This window comes from Malaclemys terrapin, chromosome 5 (assembly GCF_027887155.1).
Source record: "Malaclemys terrapin pileata isolate rMalTer1 chromosome 5, rMalTer1.hap1, whole genome shotgun sequence".
NCBI lineage: Eukaryota > Metazoa > Chordata > Testudines > Emydidae > Malaclemys > Malaclemys terrapin.
In genome coordinates, this window is record NC_071509.1 from 47734566 (window position 1) to 47750503 (window position 15938).

Genomic DNA, 15938 nt, shown 5'->3' on the forward strand with positions numbered 1-15938 from the left:
CTATGTTGGCAGGAGAGCTTATGCTGCTCATAGGCATCGTTTTTTATGTGCCAACTGGAGAATTCTCTCCCATCGGCACAGAGCATCTTCACCACACCTGCTAGTCTATGGGAGAATAGCCAGTAACGGCCCAGTCCTCCTTTGAAGTGAATAAAAGCTGAGGGTACTGAACACAATGCTAGAGGTATTGAGTATTTCACAGGATCAGCTCCAAAGCCATCAACAGAGAGAGCAAACAGAGTTTTACTCTGAATGGGCACACTCAGATATTATGAGTAGCAGAGGAGGCAATTAATAAGCTATATTTATGGATGAGCTATACTTATCTGTGAACTACAGATTTAGCCAAAAGAAAACAATCCACAAGAGAGATGTCACAAATTAAAACCACAGAGCGGATACAAATGGGAAATGAGGAATGATGAGGCAATATGATAGCAAGCAAGATCAGAAACTTTAGAAACAGCAGCAGTGAAACAAGTACACCGCCAACAGTAAGAAGAGACCCAGGAAGCTCAGCTACCAACTATCAGACTGAGCCAAGCTCTGGAAGAAAGTTTTTAGAAAACAGAAGCAGGAATAATCCTGATCAGCAACTCCATACTTAAGAAGATTTGTGGGCCAGATTAAAAAAAAAAAAAAACAAGGTACCATGACATCATAAATTATGTTGCAATAAGAATCCTAAAGAAGGTTGAGGTTTATCACCAATTATAATTCACACTGAAACTTGTCACCACTGAAAAGTCATTTTATATGAACAATGGGACAACTCGTGGTGTAGGGTACTACTCAACAGGAGGGTAGCAGAACTGAGCTCAAAATGAGATTCAACTTGCAAAAATATAATAATGATTTAAAAGCCCCATGTATCTGAGGAAAAGAATATGAAAAAATTAAGGCTGTCAAACGATTAAAAAAATTTAATTAATCGCAAGATTTAAAAACAGTTGTGATTAATTACAGTTTTAATTGCACTGTTACACAATAATAAAATACCAATTTAAAAATTTATAAATATTTTACGTTTTTCTACATTTTCAAATATTGATTTCAATTACAACACAATACAAAATATACAGTGCTTACTTTATATTTTAATTACAAATATTTGCACTATTAAAAAATAAAAGAAATAGGATTTTCTCAGTTCACCTTATACAAGTACTATAGTGCAATCTCTTTATCATGAAAGTACAACTTACCAATATGGAGTTTTGGGTTTTTTACATAACTGCACTCAAAAACAAAATTTTGGAACCTAAAAGTCCACTCAGTCCTACTTCTTGTTCAGCCATTTGCTAAGACAAACAAGTTTGTTTACATTTACTGGAGACAATGCTGCCCGCTTCTTATTTACAATGTCACGTGAAAGTGAAAATATGGCACTGTTGGAGTCGGCGTAGCAAGGTATTTATGTGCCAGATATGCTAAACATTTGTATGCCCCTTCATGCTTCAACTTGTAAAACTTTAGAGCCTACAATGTTTTGTTTTTTAGTGCAGTTACTAAAAAAAAAAAATTCTACATTTGTAAGATTGCACTACAGTACTTATGAGGTGAACTGAAAAATACTATTTCTTTTATCTTTTTTACAGTGCAAATATGTGAAATATATAAAGTGAGCACTGTACATGTTGTATTCTGTGTTGTAATTGAAGTCAATATATTTGAAAATGTAGAAAAACATCCAAGAATATTTATAATAAATTTAAATTGGTATTCTATTATTAACAGTGCAATTAAAACGGATTAATCATGACAATTTTTTTTAGTCTAGTTAATTTGTTTTGAGATAATCGCAAGCATTAACTGCAATTAATTGACAGCCCTAAAAAATACTATACACAATAGTAGGGAGGAACCTGGAAAGCAGTAATGCTGAAAGTGAGCTAGGAAAGATAATGGACAGCAGATTAGACAGAAGAAGTTTACAGTGTGACAGCAGAAAAGCCCGATGCAATTACAGCTGTGTACACAGTGGTGCCATGGGACAGAACAAGGACATAACAGTACCTCCCTCTCTAGTCCTGGAGCAGCCGCACGTAGAATATTGCATTTAGTTATTTTCCATAGAGACATTGGAAAAACTGAAGAAATTTCAGGAAAGAATGAAAATGGTCAGAGGTTGAGGCTTCTGAAGTATGAGGACATTAAAAGAATTAAATACGCATGTCTAGTCTAACAAATTGCTAGTAGGGAGGGAGAGAAATATTAGAAGGGTGTAAATACCAAGTATGATGAGTAATTATTTAAATGAATACAAATACAAAGAATATAACCAGGAATATTATTATTTTTTAATATAAGTATAACAATAGTACCAATGGGCCAGCTGACAATATGATCCCATTGTGCTAGGCATACAGGGAAATAGACAGTGCCTTCCCCAAAGAGCTTACACTCTAAATAGACAAGACAAAGAAGATGGGAAGGGATACAACATAGCAGCAGAGTCAACAATGGGTTGGTCTGCAAGTCTCATGTTAGAGAAGGTGGTGGTCATCCCCTGGAGATGGGGCCTAGGTTGGACCCTATCTCCTTCCCCAGCTGATACTGCAGTATCTACTGAGGCTACTTCTTGTGTTTGCTCCCACCAGCTTGATTTACTCTCACCACCCAAAGTAGAATAATGAAATTTAAAAAAAAAAAAAAAATGGACAAAATTAAAGTAACCTTCAGGAAAAAAAATACTGTCCATAAAATCTACTAGGATGGATCAGTCTCCCATAAGAAGTGGTGGAACGGTAGATTGAAAAACTAGATTGAACAAAACCCTAGTATAATAGGGCACTAGCTTGTGTTTTCAAAAAGATGTTCTATATGACCCAATACATCTTTCCCATCTTTAACTTCTAGGATAGATAAATTATCTATCGTTATCCCATACTGACTCCCCTCATAAGTGAAGCGTCATAAGTACAGATGGCCAAAAAAATATTCAAATTCCAACATTTTTCAAAGCAAAAAGCTTTTGTTTATGTGGTTTTGCTATTTTTTTGTTTTTAAACAAAATTCTGTGGAAAAAAAACTCAGTTTTGAACAGCTCCAGTCATAAGTAGTAAGTCATCACATTGGCACAGTATGAATTGTAGAGACACACACACAAACTTTTTTCTTCCATCTCCAGTTATGCAGCCCTCAAACAGTTTTACAGACATCTGGATAATCAGATACTTATAATGCTTTGAAGATAGAATAGGAGGAGTTTCATTTGATAGAAATGATTATTGATAACAAGGTCTGTCCCTATTTATGAAACAGACCTTATTCATTAGTTCCCATATATTAGTTAAAAACAATTAAATTGACATAGTTACTACAAACAACATAAAAATAACAAATTATCACTGTTTGGCCCCTGGCTGGTATGGCTATATATTAAAAACAATTAAGAAACTGAACCTTCCTCTTTTCCAGAATTACTGAAATCCAACCAAGAATACCAATTAAGTAACAGACATTGGATTCTATCATGCAAACGCTCACTCATGAACGTTAAAATTTCCCCTTGCAGGGAGAACTGACACAGACTATACACCATTGAAATCTTAATGAAGTCCTATTTTGAGGCCTTAAGTGTTGCATATGCCTTTGCTGGTTATTTACATAGGACTGAATTTCACCCATTGTTAGATCCTACTTAGTGGAGTAGACTCATTTAGGTTAAGGAAAAAAATACATGAGTAAATTAATTCTATAATCCTTAATGATTATATAGGATGGAAAACCTAAAAAGGACAGTGATATTTAGATGATTAAAATTAAAAAAAAAAAAAAACACACAGCAGTCAAGTACACACAATATGCAAATAAGCATGTTAACCCTGTGCTAGTTATGACTGCTTCGGTTTGGACACGAGTTTTTTCTGTTCAACCAGCATATGAATTTTAACAAGAGAGCAAATTACTTTTTCCTCAAGAAGCATACACATTTTTTTTTTTAATCAAACTACAATCAAACACTTTTCCAGAAACACATTGTGATACTTTTGGTTCATTCAAGCTAACAGACTGCCTTATAACTTTTTAAAGGTTGAAATGCAATGTACTCCTCCACTGGCCCTACTGTTGCCAACCCTCCAGGATTGTTCTGGAGTTTCCAGGAATTAAAGATTAATCATTAATTAAAGATTATGTCATGTGATGAAACCTCCAGGAATACATCCAACTAAAATTGACAACCCAGGGCTAGGGCCAGCTCTAGGCTTTTGCCGCCCTAAACAAAAAGACGGCCAGAATGCCACCCTTGAAAATGTGCCCCTCCAAGCACATGCTTGGTTTGTTGGTGCCTAGAGCCGGCCCTGAGTAGTAGAACAGCAGCTATCCTGCAGGTACAGAGATAACTAACGTATAGTAAAAGTTTGTTATAGTAACCTCTTTTTCTAAAGACCATTTAAAATCATGTGGCTGAATCAAAAACTTTTGTTTATAGTAATCTCTCAATGTCTGAGCAGTAGAAGTTCATGTTTTCAATAAAAATAATATGGTTTGCACACTCCTCTAAGTAAAAATTTCCCTGAAAGTATCACGATAAATAAATCCTTACAAACACACTGAAGTGATCTGACATCAAGAAGCAGTTCTACAAGATGATGTTACAGATCCGGCAAATGTTACAAATCCAGCAAAGGCAGCTTCTCCGACATTCTAGCTTTATTCCCAGTAGTAGAGTCATCCACAGACAGTACATTTCTGGAATGGCATCAAAACCAGTGTGCCCATAGCTTCCAGTACCACAGATAAAAATAACTTAACATACATATTGGTCATCTAATACCTTTCTTAGCCTACAGTATGCAAATAAAGGAGGTTTTCCCAGTCATTTTAAAAAATAAAAATCAGAGATTAGACTCGCAACAGCTCCATTCCCCTCCAACCTAGCAGGTCACCATACCCGATTTTTAAATATGATTTTATTGTGGAAGGTATCAAAGCTAGGCCTTACCAACATCCTGTTAAAAAAAAAAAAAAAAAATCAGCTCATGGGTCTTGCTTGCTTTTATTAAAGTAATTGCAACAATGATATTATACCATTTGTAGAGAAGCTCAGATTTTATAATAAATTAATCAAATATAAAAGCAAACATACTTTAAAAATACATACGAATATTATTTATTCTTGCATGGCTTGAAATCAATACATAGACCAAATCTATGTCTTATTTGACTAACAAGTGAAATTAATGTCCCAGAATGCTGGACTTGATAAGATTTTAGTTTGTTTAAAGTGGCAGAAAAAGAAATAATTTCCCCATAATAGCACTTTACTGGTGCACAGTTTGATCATCTCTTTGCATTCAGAGACTTATGCTTGGGAAGAATGACAAGAGATAGAATATGCATAATTTATTTATTTTTAGACTGAATCAAGGTGTGAGCTGTCACCACTGCAAGGCAGGATATTCAATAATTGCTTTGCTTTGGTTTTCTAAAAGCTAAGAGACTGATCAAATTGGCTATGGTCCTGTGCAACTGTCTTAGAGAACCAACAAGCCTAGATCCTGACACGATCAGAAATTTTGAATTGTTTTCAGGCTGTATGGTCGGTTTTAGATGCAGGCAAACATTGATGAGGGAGTTGGTGGTAGTACTAATTTATTACCTGATGGTGGGAGGGTAGATTCAAAATATCTACATCTATGTGGATCTACCGGTCTTCTCTCCCAAAATGATGCCACATAAGAGCCCATAGAGGCTACTTTAGCCTTTTCTCTTGATTAGAGAAATCTCCACTGAATGGCTCTGCTATCACTCTGTGACCTGGAGAGGGCCCTGGAGATTTCTGTTGACCCACCCACCCCAGGCATACATGCTAGGAACTGAGCTGTGGATTTGGCACTTTAAGAGAAGCTGACACCTCACATAATATTTTATCAACGTGCATTTTTCCACTTTCTAAAATGTCACTTACTGTTTTTTCTTCTCTTTTTTTCATTATGAAAACAAAAAGGACTATTTTAATAAAAACCAGTATTTGGTTCCTAAAAGTTCATCTCTTCCTGCTGGTTATTCCCTGCTGATTATGAAGTCATTATCACTTGTTTGTGACAATTTCTACAGAAACCATAGTGATCTCACAGAGGGGTATGACTTCAGGTGGAAAATAAGCAACATAAATCCATGCAAGTATCACTAGTTACAAATGAAAATGGGAAAGCAGAAAATGTTATATGTGAAACAAAAATGTCTAAACAGAAAAAAATTCCAAGTTTTTCACAAGGCATTACTGGATCTTTATTATAATAAACATGTCAACTCAGAAGAGACAGCTTCCAGCTGAGCACCATGCTCTCAACACCCATAATTCAGACTGAGTCGCAGATGTTAAATGTGAAATCCATTAAGACCAATTAGATTTTCCAGAAGAAGGTACAGTAAGAGCATGTGGAGGCAATCCCATATTACACAACAGCACCAAGAAAAACAAGGAAGTCAGACAGCTCAAAATGTAAGTTGTACGCTTTATCTGAAAAGTGACCAACCAGGATCTCAATAGTGAGCTGCCTGCAATCATTTCAAGTAAAGAACTAACTTTGGCCTACTCTTTTGTAATAGAGATATACCTATCTCATAGAACTGGAAGGGACCTCGAAAGGTAAGAGAGTCCAGCCCCTTCCTTCACTAGCAGGACCAAGTACTGATTTTTTTCCCCAGATCCCTAAGTGGCCCCCTCAAGGATTGAACTCACAACCCTGGGTTTAGCAGGCCAATGGTCAAACCACTGAGCCATCCCTCCCCCCTTTCAATATGAAAAACACTTTTGTGGGGTGTGATGGGGTGTTCACAGCACTGGAAGAGTTTTTATGATGGCCAGGCAGGCCAATTAACTCCACGGGCTGCACCTGGAGGAGGAGCCGGGGAGCATGGAACTAATTGAGAGCAGGCTCAGCTGTGCAGGAACAGGTGGGGCCTGTATAAAGCCAGGTAGCTGGAAACAGCTGGGGGCTACTAGGAAAGGTGGCAGTAAGCAGCCACTCCCTGAGAGGAGGGTTAGGAGCTGGTATAACCAGAGAGAGCAAGCACGGGAACCAGGTGTAGCAAGAAGCTGTCCAGAGAAGTATCAGTGAGGGCTGGTAGGGGAAAGCCCAGGACTGTTGAGTTGAGGGTCCCTGGGCTAGAACCTGCAGTAGAGGGTGGGCCTGGGCTCCCCTGCCAGCCACTGAGGGAGTGATACTGTGGGGCAGTGAAAAAGAAGACTGCCTAGGACTGCTAGGATGAAGGAACTGTGTTACCCCCAGAAAGGAGGAACGCTGAATGACCTAGCCGGAGGCCTGAGTCGCAAAGAGGACACTGTGGTTCCTGGAACTGACAGAGGGGATGCAAACCAGAGGAAGAGACAGGATGATGACCTACAAACCATGAAGGGGGGGTACTGACCTCAAGAGCTAATCCCCAGAGCAACCAGGAGGAGCCAGACCTGCAGTGAGTGATGCACCCTATGAGATGAGGCAACGGGAGGAGTAGGGCAACACTGATCACATACTATGTACAACCAGCCAATTAATCAACACTTTTGGATGACAGCTTGGAAGTGTCCTACAGAGAAGAAGCCGGGGAGACCCCTTCTTTCTCTCTCCCTAATACTATGTATAATGATGCATACACATGGGAAGCTGTGTCACTCTAGTGTCATCTGGGGCATGGGGGAGACAGATAAATTCTGTTTTATACTTAGAAGTTACATTGAGTACAATCCCCCCATGAAAGTTATCAGAGGGAAAATGCAGTTCATTCTCCTGTAGCTGTATGGGTTTTGCAATGCCAACATGAATTAAAAAGTAAATTTATTTTGGATTACTAAACAGACATGACTAGTAATACAAGAAGCAAATTCACTGAGCACTTTTTAGAGCCGAGACACACTTTAAAGTTAAATATTGGTCATGTAGCAATTGTATAGGTAAATGAAGAAGTCATTACATACCTAGTAGCTTACACACAACTGCGGGCACTACAATCTGATTTCTTAGAGTTCTGGACAACACTAAGGAGGAATGACTGAATGTGTGCTTTTCAGGAAATGTTAAAGCTGTTGCATGACTTCCTCATGTGCAGTGTCAAACAAATTTTGGTTCTTGAATCAAAGTTAGGCTGATAGTTGCAGTCTAACTATGGATAAGTGTTCTCTAAACTAAATAAACACAATCATAAATCTATCTGATCTACAATAAGCTTTAAAAAATGAATATGGTAAAATTGTAGCTGATCATTTCAAACCAAAACACCTAGTAAAGTTAGAGGTATACTATTACACTAAGTTTAATTAATGGTGAAAAGCAAAACTAAGTTTGACAGCATGAAGTTAACAGTACAATGTACAGACTAAAGGAGACATTCTGCCTTCAAACTTACATCAGTAGTTCCCTATGGGTGATCAGTACATGTATCCAAGGGCTGGATCTGACCCTAAGGAAGCTGTTTGGAAGTATATTTCTCACTAATCTAATGGATCAGTATATCTTACTAATCGCCGCATAGCATGTCATTCTTAGAAAACAGTTAAAGGTCCACAATCTACAAATAAACAGTCAACAAATCCTGAGGTCTCTGTGACTATTATATGATTAGAGTACAATTATTAACACTGAGCCTGGTAAGTCTGAGACTAACATGAATAATAAGATAGCTAAAAGGATTTTTTTAAGTTGTAGAAAGATGAAAGCATGAATATGTAACAGAAAATTAGGCTCCTTTCCTGCATAACACCAAATTAACGTTCTGATATGGGACAAAAAAAAAATTACAAACACAAAACTTTGTAACAGAATAGGGTTCAATTCTTTTTAGTGCTTTAGTTGTGAAAACATGAAGGGCTCTTATACCTTTAGGGAACCGCTCTGTGATGAGTGCAGTGTGACTACTACCAGCCTCCTCAGTGAAAGTTCCGGAAAAATCACCCTTGTAGCAGGCCCAATTCCTCCTCATGTTCCAGCATGCATAGCGGAAGTGTGGCTGCAGCGCCATATTTGGAGAGACTTGCAGTATCCACTCTTTTCTATGCCCAGCCAGCTCGGCTCGTGGGTAAGGAGAGGATGAGACATGGCACTGTCAGCTTCCCCCTTCCTGTGGGAGAATCTAGTACCAGCAAATACATTTGCCCTGAGTAGTCCTTCCACTCATGGTGAGTAGCACAAAGGCAGGGGTGCAAGGGATAGCCATTCCCCCACTATGTACTTGTGCCTGGGCCAACCACAATCTTGCCTTTACATTTCTAAAGCAAGGTAACCAATCAGACTATTCTATTTAACAAATTGTGTTAATTACACCATCAATCTGAAATATAGTTTGTTTAAAAAAAAATGATTTAAAAGTACTTGCAGGTAGTTCACTATGCCTTTGTCCCTCTGCCAGTTTCTGTGATTTTACAAAAAAAAATCCTCTCCCCTGTTGCTGTGTGAAAGACCCACACAACCATTAGGGAAAACTGTCTAATTATACAAAAGAAACCATAAAATTATTCTGAATAAAGTGCTGTCAAATGCATAAACCAAACTAGTGAAAAATGCTTTCCCTATTTTTTTCCAATTTCTTTCAGCTGTGGGAATCTTAGGTGTTACTTTTAACAATAGTAGGTAAAAAAACAAAACCCTCAGACAGAAGGATAATTTTTAAGTTGAAATATATTTTTAAACAATTAACCACATGTTCTACTTTTTACAAATAAAAAAATGGAAAAATACAAACAAAATAAAAATTACAATGAGATCCCTTGTATGATTACACTGAAGCCCATGGAGTTACACCAAGGATTAATTTGCCCAGTGATGTAAAACAGAGCACTGGTCTTTACAGTAACATACAACACACTGCATAATCCAAAACATTATGAAAATCAACCAAAGACCTACAAATAGTTTGGGGACAATAAATAATTCTGGATCAGGCACTAAAGGCCAAATCCGGTACCTACTGATATCTATGGCAAACTCCTCTTGTCTTCAGTGGGACAGGATTTGACCCTAAGGGGACATTTAATGTAATATAGGGTCTGATCCTGTAAACCCTCCATGTGCAAGATTCTCATGACCCACATGAGGCTTACAGAATCAAGACCATAATTGATATATTTAAAAATAAAGTTACAGTCCGAACTAAAAATCCTTTGTCATGAATATTTAAACTTTGCAATGTTTTAGTGGACAAGAACAGATCTTAAAGTTCTAAGAAAAAAATATGGATTAATAAATATAGTTAATAGAACCATAATATTTCTGTTTGTCTTTTCAGATTTGAATAAAAATCAGTGCAGTTTATTGAATATTAATCTTTTAAAAATCATTAGATTAATATGCACACACAAATATATAATTACATACTTGGAAAGCTATTTCTGGAAAAAACAGAACTTTTGATATTTTCACAGTCTTAGTAATAACCATCAGAAATTTATTAGATATTTAGGAATATCTATGCATATCTCCCCACAACACACACAGAAGGGGAAACTAATAATTAAAATAGTTTGCAAAGTCGATCCAGAAAAGTGAAATGAAAGCCTTCCTAAAACTCAGTGTTTGTCGTCTTAGTTAAAAGCAGTGTGATTTGATAGATCTTGGAAATTAATTTTCAAAATATCAGTTGAATACATACTGTTATATATCTTATTGAAAGATAATTAGCAGCATGATGATGCTGACCATCTACATAACACAGTGTAGTATACATTATTGAATTAATTTTCCCTCTGATGGCAAGCTGTTGAAATCTATCCATTCTGATAAACACTCTGCCCAGCTATAGTTTTGTACACAAAACAGGTTACTTCATTTAGTCTTACTAGGGGAGAAGTTAGAAGTGGTTCTAGCTACCTCCTAATCTCCCAGGCAGATGTTTTACTAAAACATTCCTCCTGTGCTCAAAAAGCATGAAAGCACACAAACCCAGGAGGAGCCACTGAATGGAAAACGATCATCTCTTCCACATGCTTTAACTCAACTCTCCAACACATTAAAAGGTTTAAGGCTTCTTGTGTCTTTGAAAGAAAAATCTCCGCCAAATGATTTGGTGTTTTCTATCCAGCTGTGTTTTCATTAGTCCAAATCGCTCTCTAGTCATCATCCTACATAGTGCGATTTAAAGTGTGCGGTCTAACAACAAACGTCCACATTTCATCTGCCATTTTCGACAGACCCGAAGTCTGTAAGTATACCACAGTACACTATAAAAGAATTATTTAAGGAACCGTGTACATGCCATGGAGTTTTCTTCTTTGATACCCTTTGGAAAGTTGATTCTCTCATCACGGTTCAGTTCTATCCTTCACTGAAAATGTGCCCAGATGGAGTCTGTTTATTTTGCAGTTAATGAGAACGGAAGGAAATGTAGCGATAAAATATTAAAACCCTTCCTTGCTTCCAGCACTGCTGTTTTAATCTTTGCAAAGCCCAACTTGAACAAAAACGGTGAAACCCTCAAAGTCAGACATCACTGCTCTCTCCCAAAATCACGTACATCTTTAAAGAGAGAAAGAGATAAAAGCAAGGCCGGTGGTTGTTACTCTAGACAGCTTTTGACTAGCGGTAACTATGTTTTGATGTAAAAAAACCCATGTGAAATACTGTGGATTCACTCAGAATCTCTCTCCAGCTTCCTAACATTAGTCATTACACCTGACAAGCACCAGTCCTTCTATTAGCCAGTGCCTATGCACTGTATTCAGAATCAATTTCTTACAAATTCCAGATTAAGCTCTTTTACATATGGTACAAATACACACACACCTGCATTGCAAAGCTATGAGTTTTCATGAATGACTGAACTAATCGCACTGTAGGAAGCAGCAATCCTATGGACATTTTGAAAGGGAAAAGCGTCTGATCTGAACAAATTAGAAGCAGAGGGACCACAACCTGTTCTCCCAAAGGCACCTCAGTTAGGATTACTTTGACTCTACTGCACTTTGGGTGGGGAGCAGCAAAAGTAAGTGGGATTTGATGGGGGTGGGGGACAGCTAGCCCTTTTCTACGTCTTTAAATAGATGCTGCCAAGTCTCTCCCTCCATCCTGGGGGGTGTGTGAATATCAAAGTATTTTATAAGGGAGGGTTTTGCAATGAGGCATGCACAAGCTCTCACTCGGAACCGGCCCCTGCTCCTGGTCACTGCAATCCGGGCTGAGTCCTGGCGGAGGAAAACACCTGCCTGCCCTACCACACATGAACACACCAAGCCCATGGCCTGCCTCCCTGGGGACTACTGCCAGGTGGGCAACTTACTGTAGAAGATGTACTCGGTGTAGCTGCTCCAGATCTTGTCTTCCCTGTACTGGTTGATGAAGGCGGCGGTGCCGGTGGAGTTACAAGCCACCATGTGGAAGCCGGCCTCCGAGAGCCGGTCAAACGCCTGCTCCAGGTAGGTGAACTTGAGGTAGAAGCGGGAGGTGTATTTCTCCGGGGGCCGGTCGGGGTCCCGACTCTCGTTGAGCGTCTCCCCGAACACCTCCTTGGCCAGCGCTATCCTGCCGCACACCATAATCCGGGCCACCCTGCGGAACTTGGCGTCCGCCTGGTTCTCCCGCACCGTGGTGTACGAGCCCCGGTAGCCCACGGTGAGGAAGCCCGAGCGCTTCTCCAGAGCGGCCCCGGCCGCCGCCCGCAGCAGGAGGTCGCCGCTGCCCTGCGAGGTGCTGTCCTCCAGGTCGCTCTGGCAGCCCTCGTCGTTGAGCGAGCCCTGCTTGGTGACCTTGGGGGAGAGCAGCTTGACCAGCTCCCCCAGCTGGAAGTACTCGGCCTCCCGCAGCAGCCGCTCCTTCTCCGGGAAGTGCTCGGGCAGGGCCAGCTGCTTGTCCCGCAGATAATCCAGCACGTACCTGAAGAGGAAGCCGTCGCGGTCGATGAAGAAGCGCGCCCGGCTGTCCCTGGGCAGCTCCCTGGCGGCCGCCTGGCTGCCCCGGCGCGGGGAGAACATGCTGGCCAGAGTGCTGTCCGGGACGCTGAGCAGCGTGGAGTGCTTGGTCACATACACCTGGCCGCCCACGTTCAGCTCCACCACCTCGGGGAAGGGCGAGCAGGACGGCGCGGCGGAGGAGGACCCCATGTCACTGATGGGTAGGATGCTACTGCTGCCGCCGCCCGTGTCCTTCAAAGCCATGGCTGCAATGGACGGAGGGAGCGTCTCCAAGCCCCCCTAGCCCGGACGGCGCGCGTCTGCTCAGGCGGGCGGGCTCCGCGCGGCTGGAGGGCTCGGCCCACGTGTGCGCTCGGCTCCGTGCCCCAGCTGCAGGGAACTTCCCCGGGGCGCGCCCTCTCCCCCTCACTGCCCCATCCGGAGCTCCCCTCGGTGCTCCCCTCCCTCGGAAGCGTCTTCGCAGGCTTGGGCCCCGCTCCCTGCCCCCAAAGGTACCAGTCCCTGCGCCCCAGCTGGAGGGCTTTCCCAAGGCGCTGTGTCCAGCAGCTGCAGCCCCTTTATCGTGCCGCGCAGTCCGCAGGAGCGCGAGGGGCGGTGTGCGGGACCAGCTCCTTCTCAGCATGAACAGCCCTGCCTCTGCCCGCCGCTGCCTCCCCGCTGTGCCTGAGCAGCAGCAACTCCCAGCCCCAGGCAGCAGCAGCAGCAGCAGTTCGGGAAAGCCGCGCTGACGTCAAGCCCCGGCAGCAAGGAGAAGTGGCTGGAACTTTGCAAGCAGCTGTCACTTAAAGGGGCAACCTGAAGGGCGTTACTAGGAGTGGGTAAGAACCAGATCCTGCCAGGTTTTATCCCAATCCCCTACATTCTACTGCCTAAATTATTCTGGTGCGCCGCTAGGAGAAGCTGCACAGCTATTAAATTCAAACTGTAAAACTGCAGCTATGCAACCAAATATTAGCCAGATCCAGCAGGATACAGGCTGTGGTGGGAGTGGGGCAGATTTTTTTTGGTGGAACTGAAGAATCAATAGGTCTTCTCTATTTCTGGTCTTGTGGCTAAAATTTGCAGGATCGCGCAGCCAGATCTGAGTTTTTGCTGTGCTATTTCAGTGGGGTGTATCAGGGTCTGGATTTTCAAGGTGCAGTAGGAGCAGCTAAATATGTTTTTTATTTAGGCAGTGGAATTTGGGTGATTTAGATCCAAAAAATGGCAGATTCCGTGAAGATCCAGGTGCCTGGTTTTGGTTGCACTGTTGAACCCAGATGCATTGCCATCTGGAATTTTTGTTAGTATAGAAGCAGCTAAACTTGTTCTCTGTTTAAGCAGTAGAATTTGCAAAGTGGGAGCCTAAAACTGGCTGGATTCACCTTCCCAATCTATGTATTTGCAATCTATCATGAAAGGAATAGGGATCTAGATATTTTTGGTGTAAAATTAGTTTCTACATGTTTGAAGATATTTGTATGTTAGAATTAGGGGTTTTGAGACCTAAAATTGGATGCAGATGCCACATCTTGGTATTTGCAGCCTGTTATGCTTGGATACGCTAGGTCGGGGGACGGGGGTGTTAATACAACGGGAAGAGCTAGACTTGTTCTCTGTTTAGGTAATAGACATTGGGAATTTGAGCCAGCAATTGGCAGGATCCACATGCCACATCTAGTTTTTTGTGGTGCTGTTGTGTCATGGCTCAAGGTATTTTTGTAAAGTAGAAGGAGTTAGAATTGTTCCCCATTGAGGTCGTCAAGGCTACTTCCCCACTCTGAACTTTAGGGTACAGATGTGGGAGCCTGTATGAAAACTTCTAAGCTTAACTACCAGCTTAGATCTAGTCTGCTGCCACCACTCCCAATGTGCTAATTCCCTTCCCTGGGTAGCCTTGAGAGACTCTTCACCAATTCCCTGGTGAATACAGATCCAAACCCCTTGGATCTTAAAACAAGGAGAAATTAACCATCCCCCCTCCTTTCTCCCACCAACTCCTGGTGGATCAAGATCCAACCCCCTTGGATCTAAAAACAAGGAAAAATCACTCAGGTTCTTAAAAAGAAGGCTTTTAATTAAAGAAAAAGGTAAAAATCATCTCTGTAAAGTCAGGATGGGAAATAACTTTACAGGGTAATCAAACTTAAAGAGCCAGAGGACCCCCCTCCAGCCTTAGGTTCAAAGTTACAGCAAACAGAGGTAAACACCCTAGTAAAAGGTACATTTACAAGTTGAGAAAACAAAGATAACTAACACGCCTTGCCTGGCTATTTACTTACAAGTTTGAAATATGAGAGACTTGTTCAGAAAGATTTGGAGAGCCTGGATTGATGTCTGGTCCCTCTTAGTCCCAAGAGCGAACAACAACCAAAACAAAGAGCACAAACAAAAACCTTCCCCCCACCAAGATTTGAAAGTATCTTGTCCCCTTATTGGTCCTTTGGGTCAGGTGTCAGCCAGGTTACCTGAGCTTCTTAACCCTTTACAGGTAAAAGGATTTTGGAGGCTCTGGCCAGGAGGGATTTTATAGTATTGTACACAGGAGGGCTGTTACCCTTCCCTTTATAGTTATGACAGAGGTAATGGAATTTGAGGGCTTGGGTATAAAAACCAGTAGGCAGCAGGTAGATCCCATTTTTATCTTTTTCTGGCATTTCTCACCCAACTGGTAGGGGGCACTGATCACCAAGTGCCTGCACTGAAAATGTCAAAGAGGACCATAAGAAAACCCAATCTGTCATTTTACAGAAGTAAGGAAGGGGTAGGCGTGACTGAGTTTAGATTAAACTACAAATATATCTGGTACTACTTTTACAAGCCTTGATTTAGTGTGATCTTGACCACTAACTGTGGGTTTGTAAAACTGATAAGCAGTCCTGAGAATGAATGAACTAGAGGAAAGGGTGTTTCACCAGAAATAGAATGAATTTCCTTGTCCTTTCCAATGTTCTGGGATGTTTTATTTAAAATGCTCATGAAGGTCAGAAAGATCAGTGTTCAAATGGTTGGGTGCTTGGGAGACATGGGGGTTGGTTTGTTCAATTGCCCTTTTTAGTCACCAGTGAAAGTGATTTCATTGTTTTGCCGTGGGTCCTCTGAAGTGTGCCGG

The 15938-nt window shown here is 41.1% G+C and overlaps 1 protein-coding gene across 1 annotated transcript in view; it reads right to left on the bottom strand.

Moving 5' to 3' along the window:
- The window catches only part of KCTD8 (potassium channel tetramerization domain containing 8), a 167964-nt gene extending 154743 nt beyond the window's left edge, over positions 1–13221 (bottom strand). The window contains exon 1 of the mRNA XM_054030267.1: positions 12217–13221. Coding sequence (XP_053886242.1) covers positions 12217–13090 — 874 coding nt within the window. The 5' untranslated portion in view covers positions 13091–13221. The remainder of the gene's footprint in view (positions 1–12216) is intronic.
- Positions 13222–15938: the final 2717 nt, after the last annotated feature.